We start from the raw sequence: 21,168 nt of genomic DNA on the forward strand, positions 1-21,168 counted from the left end.
GACTAACTTACTATAATAGACTTTGTGGGCCTTACAATCTATGAATCTGTGGAGAGGACATTTAAGGGTCTCTTCTCCTTGCCACTGGTGGAAGATAAGAAATTGAAAACGGTCTTCCCAAACCACTGATAGAAGGGTCTGATAGTGGAATGATATTCTCCTCACAGTCCCTAAGAGCAGTGTTTCATGTCTCGTGATCTAGAGCACAGAATACAGCAGCCTGTGCCCATCGCGACTTGAGCTGCTGGCAGTATATATTTTGGGGTGAACCACATGGCCTGTATTTTGAGTGGCCTTTATCGGCGCCTACCTCCCTGTTAGTAAAAAGCATTGGCTCAGATAAAAAGTATGTTGTCATGCAAAGGATCATACTGTGTGATACTGCTGTAAGATCTTGTATCATGACTAAAACAGTGGGAGGGCACGGGATGAGATTCCTTTAAAAATAAGCATTATCCTGTACTTTTCATACAGTTGCCCTTTAGTTCATTGCAATGCAGATGGGCTAGATTACAGGCTTCATATTAGGGGGACCATCATGGGGTTACAGTCATTTGGGAAGCTCTTGCTGCTGGTTCCTGAGTTAGCTTTCTAGGACCAGTGCCAGGATTTCTAAGTGCACAGCTCTGGTCTCCACTCCCTTTTGTGGTTTGCCAGAGCTCTGATCTAGTGGGTATCAGAGCACAATGCAAAACATATGTATTCGGTTCTGCTTATTTTCTTTGCCTTTTATTTTATATTGTGTGTTTTGGTTTTTTTATTCCAGACAAAATGACAGCAAGGTTGTTGATAGCAGCTGATGTGTTACTTACGCTACACATTGTGGGTAGATTTACATATGTTATTTCTTTTAACTTCTATAAATATGCTCCTAGTTGTTACCATGAGCAGCAAACTACAAGTCAGTAACATAAATTAAATACATAAATGACTCCAGCTTGGTTGTAGTTTTATACTATACTGTTAACAAAATCAAGCCTTGCTTGTTTTGAAAACAATTTTCTAAAACTCATTGTTTATAGTTTTGAAGTTACAACGAATGCCAGGTTTTCTTAGTCTGTAAGATGCACTAGATATGATTTTCATATTATTGATAAAAGGGTGTGACAGATACGGCAATTTCCTGCAATATCTTCGGGGGATCTTACTGTATTAAGTTTATAGAAAGGAGCATAAACTCTGGTAAGTCAACTGTAAAAGAGTAATTCGGCAGGCCAAAAGAGAATTTGAAAAGCAAGTAGCAAAAGACAAAAAGTAACAGCAATTTTTTAAAAGTACATTGGAAGTAGGAAGCCTGCCAAACAATCCGTGGGACCACTGGATGATCGAGGTGCTAAAGGAAGAAAAGGCCATTGTGGAGAAGTTATGAGTTCTTTGCATTAGTCTTCAAGTGCAGAAGGTGTGAGGGAGATTCCCACACTTGAGCCATTCTTTGTAGGTGACAAATCTGAGCAACTATCCCAGATTGAGGTGTCAGTAGAGGAGGTTTTGGAACAAATTGATAAACTAAACAGGAATAAGTCACCAGGACCAGATAGTGTTCACCCAAGAGTTCTGAGGGAACTCCAATATGAAATTGCAGAACTGCTCACTATGGTGTATAACCTATTGCTTAACTCAGCTTCTGTACCAGATGACTGGAGAATAGCTAATGTGATGCCAATTTTTTAAAAAGGCTCCAGGGGCAATCCTGGCAATAACAGGCCGATAAGCCTAATTTCAGTACCAGGCAAATTGGTTGAAACTATAGTAAATAACAGAATTATCAGACACATAGATGAACGTGATTTGTTGGGGGAGTGTCAACAGGGCTTTTGTAAAGGGAAGTCCTGTCTCACCAATCTAGTATCATTTTTTAAGGGGATCAACAACCATGTGGACAAGGGTGAGCCAATGGATATAGTATACTTGGACTTTCAGAAAGTGTTTGATAAGCTCCCTCACCAAAGGCTCGTAAGCAGCCAAGGGATATGAGGGAAGGTTCTCTCATGGATCAGTAACTGGTTAAAAGTGGGGGGGGAGGGGAGGGAGAATAGGAATAAATGGTCAGTTTTCAGAATGGAGAGAGGTAAATAGTGGTGTCCCCCAGGGATCTCTATTGATACCAGCGCTGTTCAACATATTCATAAATGAGCTTGAAAAAGGGGTAAACAATGAAGTGGCAGAGTTTGGAGATGATACAAAATTACTCAAGATAAAAGCAGACTGCGAAGAGTTACAAAGGGATCTCACAAAACTGGGTAACATATAAATATACATATATTTAGACAGACAGACACACACACACACACACACAAACAAGTATATGCAAGATATTACCTCACCCATGTTGTCTCTGGGCATCAAAATGGCAGATGAATTTAAATGTTGATAAATGCAAAGTAATGCATATTGGAAAGCATAATCCCAACTTTACATACAAAATGATGGGGTCTAAATTAGCTGTTACCACTCAAGAAAGAGATCTTGGCGTCATGTGGATGTTCTCTGAAAACATCTGCTCAATGTGCAGCGGCAGTCAAAAACACTAAGCGAATGTTAGGAACCGTTAGGAACGGTGTAGATAATAAGACAGTAAATATCATATTGCCACTATAAAGCTATAGTACGCCCACAACTTGAATATTGCGTGCAGTCCTGGTCACCCTATCTCGAAAAAGATATACTAGAAATGGAAGAGGTACAGAGAAGGGCAACATAAATGATTAGTGTTATGGAACAGCTTCCATATGAGGGGAGATTTAAAAGACTGGGACTATTCAGCTTTGAAAAGAGACAACTAAGGGGATGTGATAGAGGTCTATAAAATCATTAATGGAGTGGAGAAAGTGTTATTTACTCCTTCAAAGAACACAAGAACCAGGGGTCACCCAGTGAAATTAATAGGCAGCAGATTTAAAACAAACATGAAGAAGTACTTCACACAACGCACAGTCAACCTGTGGAATTTGTTGACAGCAGATGTTGTGAAGGCCAAAATTATAATTGGATTCAAAAGTTCATGGAGGATAGGCCATCTATGGCTATTAGCCAAGATGGTCAGGGATGCAACCCCATGCTATGAGTTTCCCTAAGCCTTTGGTTGCCAGATGCCAGGACTGGATGACAGGGGATAGATCATTTGATGATTGTCCTGTTCTGTTCATTCCCTTTGAAGCATCCTGTATTAGCCACTGTTGGAAGACAGGATACTGGGCTAGATGGACCATTGGTCTGATGCAGTATTGTAGGCCAGGGGTTATATGTAATTCCATGGAGGACGATGACCACAGCCCCTCCAAGAACTAAGAACAGTGAGGGGGAGCATTAGACAAATTCACATAGGTTGTAACACCTCCAGCTGGGGAAGTACCACCACCTGGAGAGTCTGGCATTTACTCATTCAAACTGGAGTCTCTAGAGGCCAGCAAAGATTTGTCAAGAAGAAATCATGTCAAACCAACATAATAGCCTTCTTTGACAGGGTAACAAGCCTTGTGGATGGGGGGAAGCAGTAGGTGTGGTATATCTTGACTCTAGTAAAGCTTTCGATACAGTCTCGCATGACCTTCTCATAAACAAGCTAGGGAGATATAACCTAGATGGAGCTACTATAAGGTGGGTGCATAACTGGTTGGAAAACCGTTCACAGTCAAACTGGAAGGCCATATCAAATGGGGTCCCACAGGGCTCAGTCCTGGGTATGGTTCTGTTCAGTGTCTGCATCAATGATTTGGATAATGGCATAGAGAGTACACTTACAAAGTTTGCGGATGATACCAAGCTGGGAGGGGTTGCAAGTGCTTTGTAGGGTAGGATTAAAATTCAAAATGATCTGGACAAACTGGAAAAATAATATGAAGTAAATAGGATGAAATTCAACAAGGACAAATGCAAAGTACTCCACTTAGGAAGGAACAATCAGTTGCACACATACAAAATGGGAACTGATGGCCTGAGAAGGAGTACTGCGGAAAGGGATCTGGGGTTAGTGGATCACAAGCTAAATATGAATCAACAGTGTAACGCTGTTGCAAAATAATCAAACATTCTGGGATGTATTAGCAGGAGTGTTGTAAGCAAGACACGAGAGGTAATCCTTCTGCTCTACTCTGCACTGATTAGGCCTCAGCTGAAGTATTGTGTACAGTTCTGGGCATCACATCTTTTCTGAAATGTGTACAAATTGGAGAAAGTCCAGAGGAGAGCACCAAAAATGACTAAAGGTTTAGAAAACATGTCCTATAAGGAAAAATAGAAAAAAATTGGCTTTGTTGAGTCTGGAGAAGAGAAGACTGAGGGGGGACATAACAGTTTTCAAGTACATAGATTCATAGATTCATAGATTCTAGGACTGGAAGGGACCTCGAGAGGTCATCGAGTCCAGTCCCCTGCCCGCATGGCAGGACCAAATACTGTCTAGACCATCCTTGATAGACATTTATCTAACCTACTCTTAAATATCTCCAGAGATGGAGATTCCACAACCTCCCTAGGCAATTTATTCCAGTGTTTAACCACCCTGACAGTTAGGAACTTTTTCCTAATGTCCAACCTAGACCTCCCTTGCTGCAGTTTAAGCCCATTGCTTCTTGTTCTATCCTCAGAGGCTAAGGTGAACAAGTTTTCTCCCTCCTCCTTATGACACCCTTTTAGATACCTGAAAACTGCTATCATGTCCCCTCTCAGTCTTCTCTTTTCCAAACTAAACAAACCCAATTCTTTCAGCCTTGCTTCATAGGTCATGTTCTCAAGACCTTTAATCATTCTTGTTGCTCTTCTCTGGACCCTTTCCAATTTCTCCACATCTTTCTTGAAATGCGGTGCCCAGAACTGGACACAATACTCCAGCTGAGGCCTAACCAGAGCAGAGTAGAGCGGAAGAATGACTTCTCGTGTCTTGCTCACAACACACCTGTTAATACATCCCAGAATCACGTTTGCTTTTTTTGCAACAGCATCACACTGTTGACTCATATTTAGCTTGTGGTCCACTATAACCCCTAGATCCCTTTCTGCCGTACTCCTTCCTAGACAGTCTCTTCCCATTCTGTATGTGTGAAACTGATTTTTTCTTCCTAAGTGGAGCACTTTGCATTTGTCTTTGTTAAACTTCATCCTGTTTAACTCAGACCATTTCTCCAATTTGTCCAGATCATTTTGAATTATGACCCTGTCCTCCAAAGCAGTTGCAATCCCTCCCAGTTTGGTATCATCCGCAAACTTAATAATCGTACTTTCTATACCAATATCTAAGTCGTTAATGAAGATATTGAACAGAGCCGGTCCCAAAACAGACCCCTGCGGAACCCCACTCGTTATGCCTTTCCAGCAGGATTGGGAACCATTAATAACAACTCTCTGAGTACGGTTATCCGCCAGTTATGCACCCACCTTATAGTAGCCCCATCTAAATTGTATTTGCCTAGTTTGTCGATAAGAATATCATGCGAGACCGTATCAAATGCCTTACTAAAGTCTAGGTATACCACATCCACAGCTTCTCCCTTATCCACAAGACTCGTTATCCTATCGAAGAAAGCTATCAGATTGGTTTGACATGATTTGTTCTTTACAAATCCATGCTGGCTGTTCCCTATCACCTTACCACCTTCCAAGTGTTTGCAGATGATTTCCTTAATTACTTGCTCCATTATCTTCCCTGGCACAGAAGTTAAACTAACTGGTCTGTAGTTTCCTGGGTTGTTTTTATTTCCCTTTTTATAGATGGGCACTATATTTGCCCTTTTCCAGTCTTCTGGAATCTCTCCCGTCTCCCATGATTTTCCAAAGATAATAGCTAGAGGCTCAGATACCTCCTCTATTAGCTCCTTGAGTATTCTAGGATGCATTTCATCAGGCCCTGGTGACTTGCAGGCATCTAACTTTTCTAAGTGATTTTTAACTTGTTCTTTTTTTATTTTATCTGCTAAACCTACCCCCTTCCCATTAGCATTCACTAGGATAGGCATTCCTTCAGACTTCTCGGTGAAGACCGAAACAAAGAAGTCATTAAGCATCTCTGCCATTTCCAAGTTTCCTGTTACTGTTTCTCCCTCTTCACTAAGCAGTGGGCCTACCCTGTCTTTGGTCTTCCTCTTGCTTCTAATGTATTGATAAAAAGTCTTCTTGTTCCCCTTTATTCCCTTAGCTAGTTTGAGCTCATTTTGTGCCTTTGCCTTTCTAATCTTGCCCCTGCATTCCTGTGTTGTTTGCCTATATTCATCCTTTGTAATCTGTCCTAGTTTCCATTTTTTATAGGACTCCTTTTTATTTTTTAGATCATGCAAGATCTCGTGGTTAAGCCAAGGTGGTCTTTTGCCACATTTTCTATCTTTCCTAACCAGCGGAATAGCTTGCTTTTGGGCCCTTAATAGTGTCCCTTTGAAAAACTGCCAGCTCTCCTCAGTTGTTTTTCCCCTCAGTCTTGATTCCCATGGGACCTTACCTATCAGCTCTCTGAGCTTACCAAAATCCGCCTTCCTGAAATCCATTGTCTCTATTTTGCTGTTCTCCCTTCTACCCTTCCTTAGAATTGCAAACTCTATGATTTCATGATCACTTTCACCCAAGCTGCCTTCTACTTTCAAATTCTCAATGAGTTCCTCCCTATTTGTTAAAATCAAGTCTAGAACAGCTTCACCCCTAGTAGCTTTTTCAACCTTCTGAAATAAAAAGTTGTCTGCAATGCAGTCCAAGAATTTGTTGGATAGTCTGTGCCCCGCTGTGTTATTTTCCCAACATATATCCGGATAGTTGAAGTCCCCCATCACCACCAAATCTTGGGCTTTGGATGATTTTGTTAGTTGTTTAAAAAAAGCCTCATCCACCTCTTCCACCTGGTTAGGTGGCCTGTAGTAGACTCCTAGCATGACATCACCCTTGTTTTTTACCCCTTTTAGCCTAACCCAGAGACTCTCAACACTTCCGTCTCCTATGTCCATCTCTACCTCAGTCCAAGTGTGTACATTTTTAATATATAAGGCAACACCTCCTCCCTTTTTCCCCTGTCTATCCTTCCTGAGCAAGCTGTATCCATCCACACCAACATTCCAATCATGTGTATTATCCCACCAAGTTTCAGTGATGCCAACAATGTCATAGTTGTATTTATTTATTAGCACTTCCAGTTCTTCCTGCTTATTACCCATACTTCTCGCATTTGTATATAGGCATCTAAGATACTGGTTTGATCTTTCCTCACGGTTTTGTCCTGACCCTCCTTTCTCTCTGCCAATATAGCCCACACTCCCTCTCGTCTCCGACCCATCTCCCAGGTCTCCATGTTCCCCACTTACCTGCGGGCTTTGCTCACCTGTCCCCGTCGAACCTAGTTTAAAGCCCTCCTCACTAGGTTAGCCAGTCTGTGTCCAAATAGGGTCTTTCCCCTCCTCGAAAGGTGAACACCATCTCTGCCTAGCAGTCCTTCCTCAAATAGCATCCCGTGGTCTAGGAAGCCAAAGCCCTCCTGGCGACACCATCTTCGCAGCCAGGCATTCACCTCCACGATGCATCTGTCTCTGCCCGGGCCCCTACCTTTGACAGGAAGAATCGAAGAGAATACCACCTGCGCTCCAAACTCCTTCACCCGTACTTCCAGAGCCCTGTAGTCACTCTTGATCCGCTCAGTGTCACACCGCGCAGTATCATTTGTGCCCACATGGATGAGTAGCATGGGGTAGTAGTCAGAGGGCTGGATAATCCTCGACAATGCCTCCGTAACGTCTCGGATACGGGCTCCCGGCAGGCAGCATACCTCCCGAGATGAAATGTCAGGGCGACAGATGGGTGCCTCCGTCCCCCTCAGCAGAGAGTCTCTGACCACCACTACCCTACGTTTCCTATTCGCAGTGGTGGCAGCAGACCTCCCAGCCTTAGGGGTACGAGGCTTCTCCTCCTTTACTGTAGGGGGTGATGCCTTCTTTCCTGTATCAAGAAGAGCATAACGGTTACCTATTACCACAGCGGGAGGGTTCGGAGCAGGGGTGGAGCACTGCCTGCTGCAAGAAGTAACCAGCTGCCAGTGTCCACCCTGAGCCATCTCCTCCTCCACCAGTGGTGTATCAGCAGTCCTGTGTCCTGGGACAGCTACCTCAGCTGTCTCCACATGGACACTGTCCAGGAATTGCTCGTGGATTCGGATGCTTCTCAACCTAGCCACCTCCTCCTGTAGCTCTCCCACCTGCTGCCTGAGAGATTCCACCAGCAGGCACCTTTCACATTGGATGGTCCCCTCAGCCTGGATATCAGTAAGTGGAAATTGCAAGTTACAGTCTCTGCAAAACCACACCAGGATCTGGGTAGAAGCATCCATGCTCAGGCGCTCTGTCTGGCTACAGGCGCAGGTGGAGGAGACAGAAGCAGTGCTGGCACAGGTGTTGCGGGTCTTCCTAACCATCGTAAGCCTCCCTCTGTCAAACTCCCGTCTGCAGCCCCCTGTCCGCTGAAAGGGTTGTTTAAGCAAGAAGTTTAAAGTTTTAAGGGGAATAAAGGGAAAACAGATAGAACCGGCAAGGGACCCTCGCCCCTTCCCACTCCCCTTCCAAACTCCCTTGCGAAACTCCCTGTTAGCAGCCCCTGGTCGCAAACGCTCCCTGGTTGCTTGTGCGCTGCTTTATAAAGCCCTGGCCTGTATGAATGCCCCGCCCACTGAGTAAGGCTCAGCCAATTACCAGAGGCTTCCTGGTTTCAAACCTTCCTTTGAAGCTCACAGCTTCCAACTGTCAGCCACAGCACACGGTCCTTCAAACAACCAAACAAACAAACAGACTGCCAAACACAAGCTCAGCACACAGCAAGTAACCCCCAAACACAAACAAACACACACTGCAGACAGTCACTTACCCCAAAAGGGTGCTGTATTGCTCCTCCTTCACCTGGAGAACTCCCTTGCGAAACTCCCTGTTAGCAGCCCCTGTTCGCAAAAAAAACAACATGAAAGGTTGTTACAAGGAGCAGGGTGTAAAATTGTTTTTAACTTCTGAGGATAGCACAAAAAGCAATGGGCTTAAATTGCAGCAAGGGAGGTTTAGGTTGGATGTTAGGAAAACCTTCCTGTCAGGGTGGTTAAGCACTGGAACAAATTGCCTAGGGCAGTTGTGGAACCTCCATCATTTGGAGGTTTTTAAGAACAGGTTAGACAAACAGCTGTCAGGAATGGTGTAGTTATTATGTAGTCCTGCCTTGAGTGCAGGGGACTGGACTAGATGACCCTTCCAGTCCTACACGTCTGTGATTCTTTCTGATCCTGCAAATGGACAGGGAGCCTCTGTCCAAGGCCGGGAAAGGCAGTTCTTCCTGGGAATGCTTGGAAGGACTTTGTGTTGCTGAGGCCCCATAATACTGATCGGTGACCTTTAGGTAAGCTTTTAGCACAGGTATAGGAACTTGTATTGTTTTTAATGTTTTCTCTGTAATGCTTTCACCTTAAGAATGAATATACTTACTTAGAAAGAGCTGTGTGATAACTTATTACTGCTGGCAATTATGCTATTCATAGCCTTCAAAGAGTAAGCAAAGTGCAGATGCCGGCCTGTTTAGGCAGTCTAGCTTGCTGGGATATCACAGTGTAGACAGGAAATTGTGGAGCCTGGAAAAACCCTGGTCAGGACGGAGAGGGAGACATGTCTCTGCCCAAGAGAAGTGATGGCTGAGGAGCTGAGAGCTTAAAGTTAGATGCCCTTGGTGGATCACCGAGGGGGTAGACAGGTGCTGTCACCCTGAACTGTGACAGGGATCTCTAACTTGCAATTTTCTGAGAGTGAGGAAAAAGGCAGCTCCCCCTTAATCAAAACTGGGGAGAGGCTGAAATTTTAAATGTAATTTTAAATAATAATAAGGAAATAATACTACTATGGTGGCTTTCATGCAAGGATCTCAAAATCTTGTACAGCCCCATGAGGTACGCATCATTCCCACTGTGGAGTGGTATACTGAGTGCACAGACAGGGTCATGGAAGAAGCTTGTGGAAGAGCACAAGTAGAATCCCTGTGCCCTACAACCTGGGCCCGTGCTTTATTCACAAACCCGTCCTTTGTCTTCTCTTCTTGAGAAGAATCGATAATATTATTTATAGCCACTAATTCTTTTTATTGGGAATATAGTGACTATTGTTTTACGCATTAGTGCAAATGGAAGCATTTTCAGCTGAAGCAGAGAATTAATGTTAATTATGTTATATATCACTGTCCAGTTATATTTCTGATAGTAAAAGTACATAAATTGAACTCACATATTCAGAAGGTCTGGCTGGTTTCATGTAGGCTGTTGATCTATGTATTTTGATATATTTATCAACGACTGTTTGACAAAAGGCAGGACGTGAAAAGACTAATAGCATAAAAATGCAGGGTTGTTTTCCCCCCTGTAATAAGGCAATTTTTTTAAGTGGAAAATTTATCAGAAGTATCTGTTCTTGAAACAATCTCTGGCAAAGTCTCCTAATGGTGCCATTTGAGGCCATTTGTTCTTTTGTTAGGAAATTTTATGATAAGAGCGAGCAAGAAGATATCAGTCCTTCATTTTGGGAACACTTATGTCTGTTCTGAAGTTAAAGATAAAATCAAATAAAAGTTGAAATTCAGAGCATTCTTTCTGCCTAATGGAAGCCGTGTTCTAATTCTGGTTGACAGTATATTAGTCTGCTATTCTGTAATGCACAAACACTGCAAAGGAGTTTTCCATAACTCTGATTACACAGCCTATAGTAAGACTTCTCCCGAGTCTTACGTAAGCGTCTCGTTATGCTCATTTAGGCAAGATCATTGCTTGCCCAGTGTGCCTGCATTAGGGAAAAGGGGCACCCCTCTTGAGCCCATTGTGTGGATGGAAGGACAGTCTCCATGGGGCACTACGCCGTCCCCCATGCAAAAGAGCGGAGAATAGATTAGCAAGTGTGTGGAATGGACTGGGCCTTGACTCTTCTCCCCTCACTGTGGCTGCCAGTGTGCAGTTGAGCCAGCCCAGACATAGGAAATATTGCCTCCTTGTGCCTCTCAGAGTCTGGGCTACTCGTGGAGTAGTATGGCTTTGCACTGCCTCTTACTCAGGGCAGATTGCATTTGTCACAGTCTTACCATTACAGGTTAGCCTTAATCATGAAGGGCTCATCCTGCTCTCAGAAGGAGTTTCATCTGTGTAAGGAGTGCAGAATCAGGACTAAAATTGTATCATATAGGCTCAGTTGCGACTTGGACTACACACCAGGATGGGTTATCTGGACCTTGCGTCTGGTTGTGCAGGAATAAATAAGGCTACTTGGTCACCTCCTGCCTGGAACAGGTGTGTGCAAAGTGGGCAGGGCATTGGCAGAGCCTTGGTTGTACTATACGTTCACTGGCTGTCTCGCCTATATACTGCTGATATAGGCTAGCAGCATATTACGACCACCTGGGAGCAAGAAGGAAGCATGGGAAAAGTGGTGTCTTGGGCGTGTCTGACACAGTGCCTCCTGGAATTACTCCTGGGATGGTGGTGCTTACACACCACCCCTTGCTGAGCGCAGTGCCTACATCTCAGTCTGGACCAAAGATTTTAAGTTGGAGCCTTGATAATGACTAACAGCCAGATTCTGCCATCTTTCCTCCCAACGTGTAGTATCTGATGACAAACAGTCCTACTGAAATCAGCTGGAGCTTCTCACAGAACAGGATACTGGGCAGCATGAATAGAAGTATTAGTGTCTGGCCCCTAAGGTTTTAAATACATCCCTCCCCCCAGGTTTATTGACTTTAAAAACAATGAAATTACAGAATTCCAGATTATAATCTAGTTTTCACCTATGAGATATATGATAGTTTTTTATAGGATAAAATATAGTGATTGAATCCGGAAGCAGCCATGCTAATACATGGTTTCAAAAAATTAAATTGTTGATTCCCTTGAGGCAGAGAGATTCCCAACCTTCCACACTAATTCAACATGCATTATTGTTAATACAAGAGTTTCCCCACCCATCAATTTACTGGAACTATCAGGATATTGTGCATCCTAGAGTGCACTTGTATGCAGGCAAGTCACCGCCAAATTGGACATAACAATTTGTACATTAGATGCTGTCAATTCAGTATTTGACAGGGTGTTAAATGGTATGCGATGGCACTATTTGCACAGTGATGCAATATGAGTAAGGCATGTTCGGGTATAGTATCCTGCTCATACTATGTTGGTTTTTAAAAAACATTGTCTAAATTCAAATGCACTTTGTACCCTGATGTTTTAGTTGGATCCTGAATTAATAGTGACTGTTAGTCCATGTGTCGTTCAACTTGTACAAAAATCCACAGTAATGGTAGATAAACCTCCTTCCGTACTCTCTACTCCTCTACAGATTCTCTTCTGTGAATCATTACCTGCATAATATACCTGCATATCTTATATAAATATAGATAATATGAGATGCGTATAAAAATATTGCTGAAAATAGCTGGTTTTCTGTGTTGAGTAAATGGCTTCTGAAATAAAAAATCCAGAATAAAAATGTAAAAACATTTTGCTTTTTAGTACGTGATTCTGCTATAGCACTTACTTTCAGTGAAATGCTTGCATATATTATCAGCTGTGCTAATGAATGTTACTTAGGTGTACATTAATCTGTAGCTAATTAAACTCTTGCATTGATTTAAGCAGGTATTTAAATTGATTAATGATTAGGGCCCTACCAAAATCACGGTCCATTTTGGTCAATTTCATAGTCATAGGATTTTTAAAATCGTACATTTCATGATTTCAGCTATTTTAAATCTGAAATTTCACGATGTTATAATTGTAGGGGTCCTGACTCAAAAAGGAGTTGTGGGGTGGGTTGCAAGGTTATTGTAGGGGGGGTTGCGGTACTGCTACCCTTACTTCTGCGCTGCTGCTGGTGGCGGCGCTGCCTTCAGAGTTGGTCAGCTGGAGAGCAGCGGCTGCTGGCCGGGAGCCCAGCTCTGAAGCCAGAGCCGCTGCCAGCAGCAGTGCAGTAGTAAGGATGACATTGTATGGTATTGCCACCCTTACTTCTGCACTGCTGCCTGCAGAGCTGGGCCCTCAGTCAGCAGCTGCCACTTTCCTGCCGCCCAGCTCTGAAGGCAGCAGCGCAGAAGTAAGGGTGGCATGGTATGGTATTGCCACCCTTGCTTCCGCGCTGCTGCTGGCAGCTCACCCTGCCAACAGCCACCGCTCTCCAGCCGCTCAGCTCTGAAGGCAGTGCAGAAGAAAGGGTGGCAATACCGTGACCCCCCTAAAATAACCTTGCAACCCCCCTGCAAATCCCTTTCGGGTCAAGACCCCCAATTTGAGAAAGATTGGTCTCCCGTGTGAAATCTGTATAGTATAGGGTAAAAGCACACCTAACACCAGATTTTACGGGGGGAGACCAGATTTCACAGTCCGTTTTTTATGGCCGTGAATTTGGTAGGACCCTATTAATAATACAATCTGCAGTCGTCTTTTGGATAATTGTCATGTTTAGTCACTCTTTAAAACATTTTTCAGTCGTATTCTACTTTTAAAATTAGTTTATCTTTGATCAAAAATATAACATGATGTGAGGAAAACTCTTAATATGCAAACCCACGATTGTGTTTTTATAAACTGTTTTGCTGCAAGGAAAGCCAGCTGTTTGTCTCCAACAGTCTTCCTTATAGAAAGCAACAATTGAACTATGCTGTTTCTTTCCATTTCATTTCAGGTTTTTCACACATAATCATGGCAAAACCTTATGAATTTAACTGGCAGAAGTCAGTCCCTTCCTTTATGCAAGATGGAGCTGTGTTTGACAGATACGAAGAGGTAAGGGGCCAGTTGAATAATGTTCCTCTCCCTTTCCCTGTCTTTTCTAGATGTTGCAAATGTTACAAAAATATTTTTTTTCTTAAGATTTTAAACAAATAAAAGTTTCAAACAGAAAATCTGCATGAAGGTAGAAAATAAATATTAACACTTTGTTACGATACAATTTCTTGCTACCAAAAAAACCCATTTAAAATACATTTTGCAATGGCTGATTTAATCCTCCGATTTGAAAATAATCCCCGAGTAAGCGAAACACTTTGATTTAAATCCCTTCTGTCTGTAACAGACATGCAGCTCTCTGTTGTGGAGTCGTCATAGTATAGTACACAAAGCACATTCCCCCCCAAAAGTGAACACTGTCCTTTTTTTAAACTTACTATTTTTGGAATGAGTGCTCCTACTTGTGAAAATAGACTAAGAACCTACATGCTGTATGGAAAAATAGAAGGTCACCAAAACATTTACACTGTAAATCAAAGACACCATTTAAAATCAAGGGTGGTTTTATCTCCTTTAGTCAATCGACCTATGCTTTATCTGGAATATGATTAATATGATCCTGCTTTCAGCCGCACTTTAATCCAGGTCTGTTGAAGGAAAGGAAAGTGGGACATAACATTTGATATAAGCTTCCAAAATAAAATGCAGAGACCTTTGCCTTATATTCAACATCAATTTGCCTATGAAAATCGTTTTACTAAGGTTTGTTTTTAATCTTTTTTTATTTGCCTGAAAATCTCTAAGTTAAAAGTATTTTGAGAAATGCCTTCAGGGATATTATGTTTTCCTTTAATCTCTTGAAATGAACAAAAAGTATTTGTATCATAGTCACCTGCCAAGATAGACCTAGCTTTCTTATCCCCACTTTCAGTGCTGGATTAGGTAAACTAATAGGAAACATGTTTGGTAAATGTTGCTAAAAAAATTGGGCTCAGCTGATCCAACGGAATGTGTGTGGTTTTGCATCCAAGAATGTTTAATAATGATCACCCCATTGTTGTTCTCTCGCACAGTACAAGATAAAGTAACAGGTTCCTTGCTGTCCTGGGTTGGTTATTCAGTCCCTTCTAAAGGCAGGCAGACATTTTCAAAGTACAAGTTACAACTTGTGGCTCACAGGAAATTATAGGCCAGTCAGCCTAACTTTGATACCTGGAAAGATACTGGAATAAATTATTAAACAGTTTGTAAATACCTAGAGGATAATATGGTTATAAAGAATAGCGAGCTTGGATTTGTCATGCCAGACTAACCTAATTTCCTTCTTTGACAGGGTTTCCGGCCTAGGGGATAGGGAGGAAACAGTAGATGTGATATATGTTGATTATAGTAAGACTTTTGACACTGTCTCCCACATGTCGTTCTCATAAGCAAACTAGAGAAATGTGGTCTAGATGAAATTACTATAAGGTGGGTACACAACTAGTTGAAAGACCATACTCAAAGAGTAGTTATCAGTGGTTCCCCATGAAACTGGGCTGGCGTATCCAGTAGGGTCCTACAGAGGTCAGTCCTAGGTCCGGTGCTATTCGGCATTTTCATTCTGTTTAGTGGCTAGGGCCAGGGCTGCAGTTTTACAGCACTAACCATGTGAATGGTACAGCATTTAACAGTGGAACAGACTTCAGAGGCAGTGGGTCTCTTCAGAATGGAAAAAGGACTGACCCTTATTTTAATTGCTAGTAATTTCACCTACCTAATCTATTTGGACATTTGGGAATGGAATTAGGCCTTGTCGTTGTATGTATAAATCAGGTTTTATTAAGTGCTGTGCTGTGTTGCATTCACTGCATTTTGAATCATGTGCACTTCTTTTTACACTGACTGCTAATAGGGGTCCTACCTGCCTTATTTAAAGCAGAAAACATGCGGTATTCTGTATCCTTATTGTTTGTTGTAAGTACTACATGGTAAATTTACCCCATTTTGCCACAGAACACTTGTAAGCCCAGCCCCTTTGTGGTTGGTTGGGATATTATTATTATCATGCCTAGATATCCTAACCAGGTTTGTGCTAGGCATTGTACATACCCATAGCAAGAGCCCTCCGGCGAAGGATTTATAATCTTAGTTTGGGATTTTCAAAAGGGCCTAAGGGATTTAGGCACCCAGCTCCCAATGAAATTCTATATTGAACTTCCATCCTAAACAGGCAAAGCAGAGATGTGCAACAGAGACCATTATGTGGCCATCTTTGTAGGAAATGTTAATTTTATACTGAGAGATTTTAGTCACATGGGGATGCAACAAGCAATGAAAAATTTCCCCATTTTATTTGCATTGACCTTGCTTATTGAGGAGAACCTCTATTCCAGGGTTTCTCAGCCTGAGCCGGGACCCAAAATTGGGTTGTCAGAACATTTCAAAGGGTTGCGTGGTGGCTCCTGTCCCATGGGGCTGGCTGGGCTCACTTCCCTGCTCCAGGCACTGCAACCTCTGGGGTCCCAGCACCACTCAGGTTTCGCCCAGCTGTCATGATGATGGGAGTCCGGGTAGACCAAGGGTGAGTGAGTGGCCCTGCCACCCCATGAGCCACGTCACAACTCCACTCGCACACATTTGGTCCAACTGGGCACGGGCCCAAACCTGAGTGGCACCGCAACCCTGGAGGTTGCAACTCCTGGTGCAGAGAGCCAAGTCCAGCCAGCCCCACAGCACAGGAGCTGCCACTGTGAGGTAAGTGCTGGACACGACTCAACCTCTCCAGGGGGCAGGATCAGACCAAAAACACCCCAGGGCCCATAGGTGCAGACTCCGTGGGTGCTCTGGTGCTGGAGCACCCCCGGGGAAAAATTAGTGGGTGCTCTGCACCCACCGGCAGCCAAGCTCCCCATCCCACCTCACCTCCTCCTCCTCCTCTGCCTCCTCCCCTGAGCGCACCGCGTCCCTGCTCCTCCGCCTACCTCCCAGCACTTGCTACCACCAAACAGCTGTTTGGCGGTGTAGCAAGCTCCAGGAGGGAGTGGGGAGGAGCGGCAATGTGGCGCACTCAAGGGAAGAGGCGGGGCCAGGGCAGGGATTTGGGGAAGGAGTCAGAATAGGGGCAGGGAGGGAGTGGAGTTGGGGCAGGGACTTTAGGGAAGGGGTTGGAATGGGGGCGGAGCAGAGGTGAGAGGGGGCAGGGCAGGGGTGGAGTCGGGGTGGGGCCGGGGGAAGAGGGAGGTCGAGCACCCACCGGCGTGAGCAGAAGTCGGCGCCTATGCCAGGGCCTCCACCCCCAGACTATTTACTGGGTGACGACAGGCTATAAACGTTTACAAATGGGTCCTGCCCTGAACCCAAAATGGTTCAGAACCACTGCTCTATTCCATGCAGATTTTAAAAGTCTCTCCCTTTAACAGGTGGCTAGCTGCAGTTTTTATATATGCAGCTTTATAGGGATACCCCGGAGCTATAAAACCTGTGATTCTGGGGAAGTTTGCATCCGGTACATTTTATGAAGTGCGAGGATTAAGGAAAAGGCAGTAAGCTGTTGTCTAGCAGCCTGGATATAGAAGAGGGCCCAAGAAGCACCTGATAGCCAGGCCTGACTCTGTCCCTGAATCTATGGCAAATTCTAACTCTTCTCTCTGTTTCCCTCTCTGTAAAATGAAGATAATTGTTTCCTACCTCACGGTGGTGCTGCAGTAATTAATATTTGCGAAGTGCTTTGAAGCTGAAAAGTGCTGTATGTGCTTTGTGCTGTTATTTAAGAGGCAGATGCTCTTCAGTGCTGAATGTGTTCCGGGTCAAGGGAGTGAGGTAGTAGGCTGATCTGGCTTCTTTGTGGCCCATCCTGCAGCAAAACTCTTATTAACTTAAATGAGTGTTCCTGGCATGGAGGGCTTGTGGGATGGTGCTAACTGAGTCAGAGAACTTAAAATTCCTCCTATCCGCATGAGCCTTTTGTGTGGAAAATGGCCCCGTGTGTCTGCATGGGCTTGCTGCCCTGGCTGTCCTGCGTTGGAGAGGACAGGGTGTTTTCAAAACCTAACTGCAGCCCTTTCCTTTACACACAAAATAAAGTGCTACCCTCTGTCACTCACAGCATCTCTGCTCCCTGCACACATGCTCGCTGTTTGTTATAAAGTAATCTTTTTTAATTAAAAAAAGATTGGTCGAGGCTGGGCTTTTTGTTCCCTTTAAAAATGACTGATTCGGCACAGTGGGATGTTTCCTTACGTTTTAGTTTCACTTCTGACATTAAAATAGTTTTGGGGGTGGGCATGCATGTTTTGGTTTTGGTTTTTTTAGTAAGGCTGACCTGATTGGTTTTTGTTTTGTTTTTTTAATCTAATCTCTGTGGTTTTCCACTCCTTCCGAACTGCTTTATATACTTATCTCCTCTGCCAGACTAACACTCTGCAATATATTTTTGTGTGTACTTTCTATAAGTTCTTCTGTGAGGGTCCAACTTTTGCGAAAGCCCTTCCCCTGAATCCCCAAAGTCATTGCAAAATGTGGTGGTTCGATCCCAAGCAGTGCTGCCAATTCTTGCAAGCCTCACAATATTTGGTGAGGTTCTTTTTGGAAGCCTGTGATTAGGTGAGAAAATCAGCTTTCATTTAGAAAGAGAAGTTTCTAGCACTTGTGGCTGTGGAGAAAGGCCTGAAGATGAGAACTGAGTCTGCTGTAATGTCTCAAAACCCAGAAGTCAAATAAAAAAAAGTTCTAATATTTATTAGGCTTAAAAATCATGAGATTTTTAAAAATATCTCATGATTTCTGCCGACTGATTCATGATATTTGAATGATTGGGATTGGCAATACTGCAAGGCAGTTGGGGAAAAGGTAAAAGATCTGAAGTTTTGAGCAGCAAATTAATGCCTGACAATATTTGTCAACATCACCAAGATATTTTGTTATATTTCCCTTTCAACAGGAGTCCTTTGTCTTCGAACCAAACTGTCTCTTTCAAGTGGATGAATTTGGTTTTTTCCTAAGGTGGAAAAGTGAAGGAAAGGTACAGTACTGTTGTACCAGGAACATTACTGTCTGCCTATGTTGTTGCACTTGGTTTGTTTCCTGGCTAATTTTTAATCACAAAAAATTACATGTGGCTTTGTAACTATTTACAGTAAGATAGCTTGGCTCCTGTGTTTTTAGAAGTTACATAAGTGAAATACTTGACAGGTTATTAACAGACATGAAAAGAAAATACCCTGTTTTGTGTTAATTAAGTGCAATTGCATTTAAGACTCATTGTTTATTTTTGCTTCACTTCCTATTTGGATCTGCACTGTGTTTCGCCAGACCTTTTAGCTAACATGCTTTCTCTTGCCGTTCTAGGAAGGACAGGTATTAGAATGCTCCCTGATCAACAGTATTCGTCTTGGAGCTGTACCAAAGGTACTCTGTAATTAGTTTATACTGTTCTTTTAAACAAAGAGTGTTTAAGCTGAAGGTGAAGTGGGGAATGCAGTGCAGCTTGTTACAAAATACTGCCAGCACAATTTTGCTTGTAAAATCATAGCCTAAAACATTTAGCTTTAAGATTAAGTGGTTTTATTTTATTTCAGTGTCAAGGATTTGTAATATGGTAATATGCCATGTCAGTGCTGACCTTCCAAGAGGCTGTGAAATCTGGGCACTAAATATTAAAAGGATCCTGTCAAGGGTTTTTAAATTATTTTTTGAACTATTATATCATCATTTTAGGAGGTTGAAAATATTTTCTGGTTTAATTTTTTTCCTTGGTCATTCAAGATGTGTTCCTGTGTTTCACTGACATTTTTGTTTGCTTCCTTGTTTTAGACACTTAAATTATCAATTATTTCAGGACAGCTCTGGGACTTGTGATTATTAACTGCTGTTTCAATGGCAATCTGCAGAGGGACCACCTGAGGGTTCTGCAGAAATCGTAGCTTTTAAAATATTTTCTAATATAGATTTCTTTTTAAAATGCATTTGGAAATTAGACATCTTTCGGAGATGAAATTTGGGCATAATTGCTTCACAGTGTCTCTTTAAGAGTTTTGCTGTCTAGTTGTCTGGTGATGTCAAATACAAAAGCTTCAAGCAGACTGTGGTTCTACTTAAAAATCATAGATTTTTCACTTTAATCATAGATTTATTTATTTTTTAGCGAAGTTAGTTCTCTTGCAAGGTAATAGACTGAAATCTTCAGCCAACAAAGTAGGTCATGGGCTAAGGCAGTGCAGACTTCCCCATGATGCCCCACGAATATGCTTCAAACTTCAAATATGCTTCAAAATATTCCCAATTTCTATGAATAGTTCAGTCTCTGGGCTTATTAAATCTATGGCTCTTGACTGCTAGTAAAGGTACCAAAGAGCACCAGATGTGCTGCTAAGAAATGGAGAGAAATCACCCACTCATTCCATGCAAATAACTACTTTTGGTCACTACTGATTTGGATTGGAATAATTTATTTAGATAGAGTTAAGAATTTCCATAAACTATTACCGGTCCTTAAAAGTCTTCCATTTCCCTTCTCTGTGGAGGTAATGTATGTAATTTTCTGAAATGTATTTAAAATACTGCAATTATCTCTCTGCTTTTGTGATTCAGCCACATTCAGTGATTATTAAATTAGATTTTTTTTTCCCAACCATGCCCATAGATTCTAAATGAAAGAACTCGTTTAAGGTGACTGGGAAATATTTACAGTCTCAATGCATGTGAACCTGAGATGTGTTTTTAACTTAATCTTTGTACTGTGCATTTAACAAGGCGTTTGTTCCGTTTAACAGGATCCCAAAATCCTAGCTGCTCTTGAGACGGTGGGAAATGCAGAAAATGACCTGGAAGGGCGGATAGTGTGTGTCTGCAGTGGCACAGATCTGGTGAACATCAGCTTCACGTACATGGTAGCAGAAAATGCAGAAGTAGCTAAGGTATTCCACAGTTAAACAGTGCCCAGGTGCGGGGGAAGAAGTGTAGGCTGCATTGAAGCACAAGCTGCCACAAATGTATTACTACTGGTACGTGAGCTAGCTAAAATAAAGCTGTCTCAGATGTATCTATCTGAGCTGCAATCACACCTGTGTTTTCTGTCTAGACCAGGGGTGGCTCTAGCCTTTTTGCCGCCCCAAGCACGGCAGGCAGGCTGCCTTCGGCGGCATGCCTGCGTGAGGTCCCCGGTCCTGCGGCTTCGGCGGCATGCCTGCGTGAGGTCCCCGGTCCCGCGGCTTCGGCGGCATGCCTGCGTGAGGTCCCCGGTCCCGCGGCTTCGGCGGCATGCCTGCGTGAGGTCCCCGGTCCCGCGGCTTCGGCGGCATGCCTGCGTGAGGTCCGCCAGTCCCGCGGCTTCGGCGTACCCGCCGCCGAATTGCCGCCAAATCCGCGGGACCGGCGGACCTCCCGCAGGCAAGCTACCGAAAGCCACCTGCCTGCTGCCCTCGCAGGGACCGGCAGGGCGCCCCCTGCGGCTTGCCGCCCCAGGCACGTGCTTGGAGCGCTGGTGCCTGGAGCCG

The 21,168-nt window shown here is 43.4% G+C and overlaps 1 protein-coding gene across 1 annotated transcript in view; it reads left to right on the forward strand.

The window, feature by feature from the left end:
• The window catches only part of PLCB4 (phospholipase C beta 4), a 318,918-nt gene that overhangs the window by 173,995 nt on the left and 123,755 nt on the right, over window positions 1–21,168 (forward strand). Inside the window, exons 4-7 of the mRNA XM_029911893.1 lie at window positions 13,650–13,750; window positions 18,615–18,695; window positions 19,022–19,081; window positions 20,446–20,589. Coding sequence (XP_029767753.1) covers window positions 13,667–13,750; window positions 18,615–18,695; window positions 19,022–19,081; window positions 20,446–20,589 — 369 coding nt within the window. The 5' untranslated portion in view covers window positions 13,650–13,666. The remainder of the gene's footprint in view (window positions 1–13,649; window positions 13,751–18,614; window positions 18,696–19,021; window positions 19,082–20,445; window positions 20,590–21,168) is intronic.

Source organism: Terrapene carolina, unplaced genomic scaffold (assembly GCF_002925995.2).
Source record: "Terrapene carolina triunguis isolate 2854851 unplaced genomic scaffold, T_m_triunguis-2.0 Scaffold132, whole genome shotgun sequence".
Lineage (NCBI taxonomy): Eukaryota > Metazoa > Chordata > Testudines > Emydidae > Terrapene > Terrapene triunguis.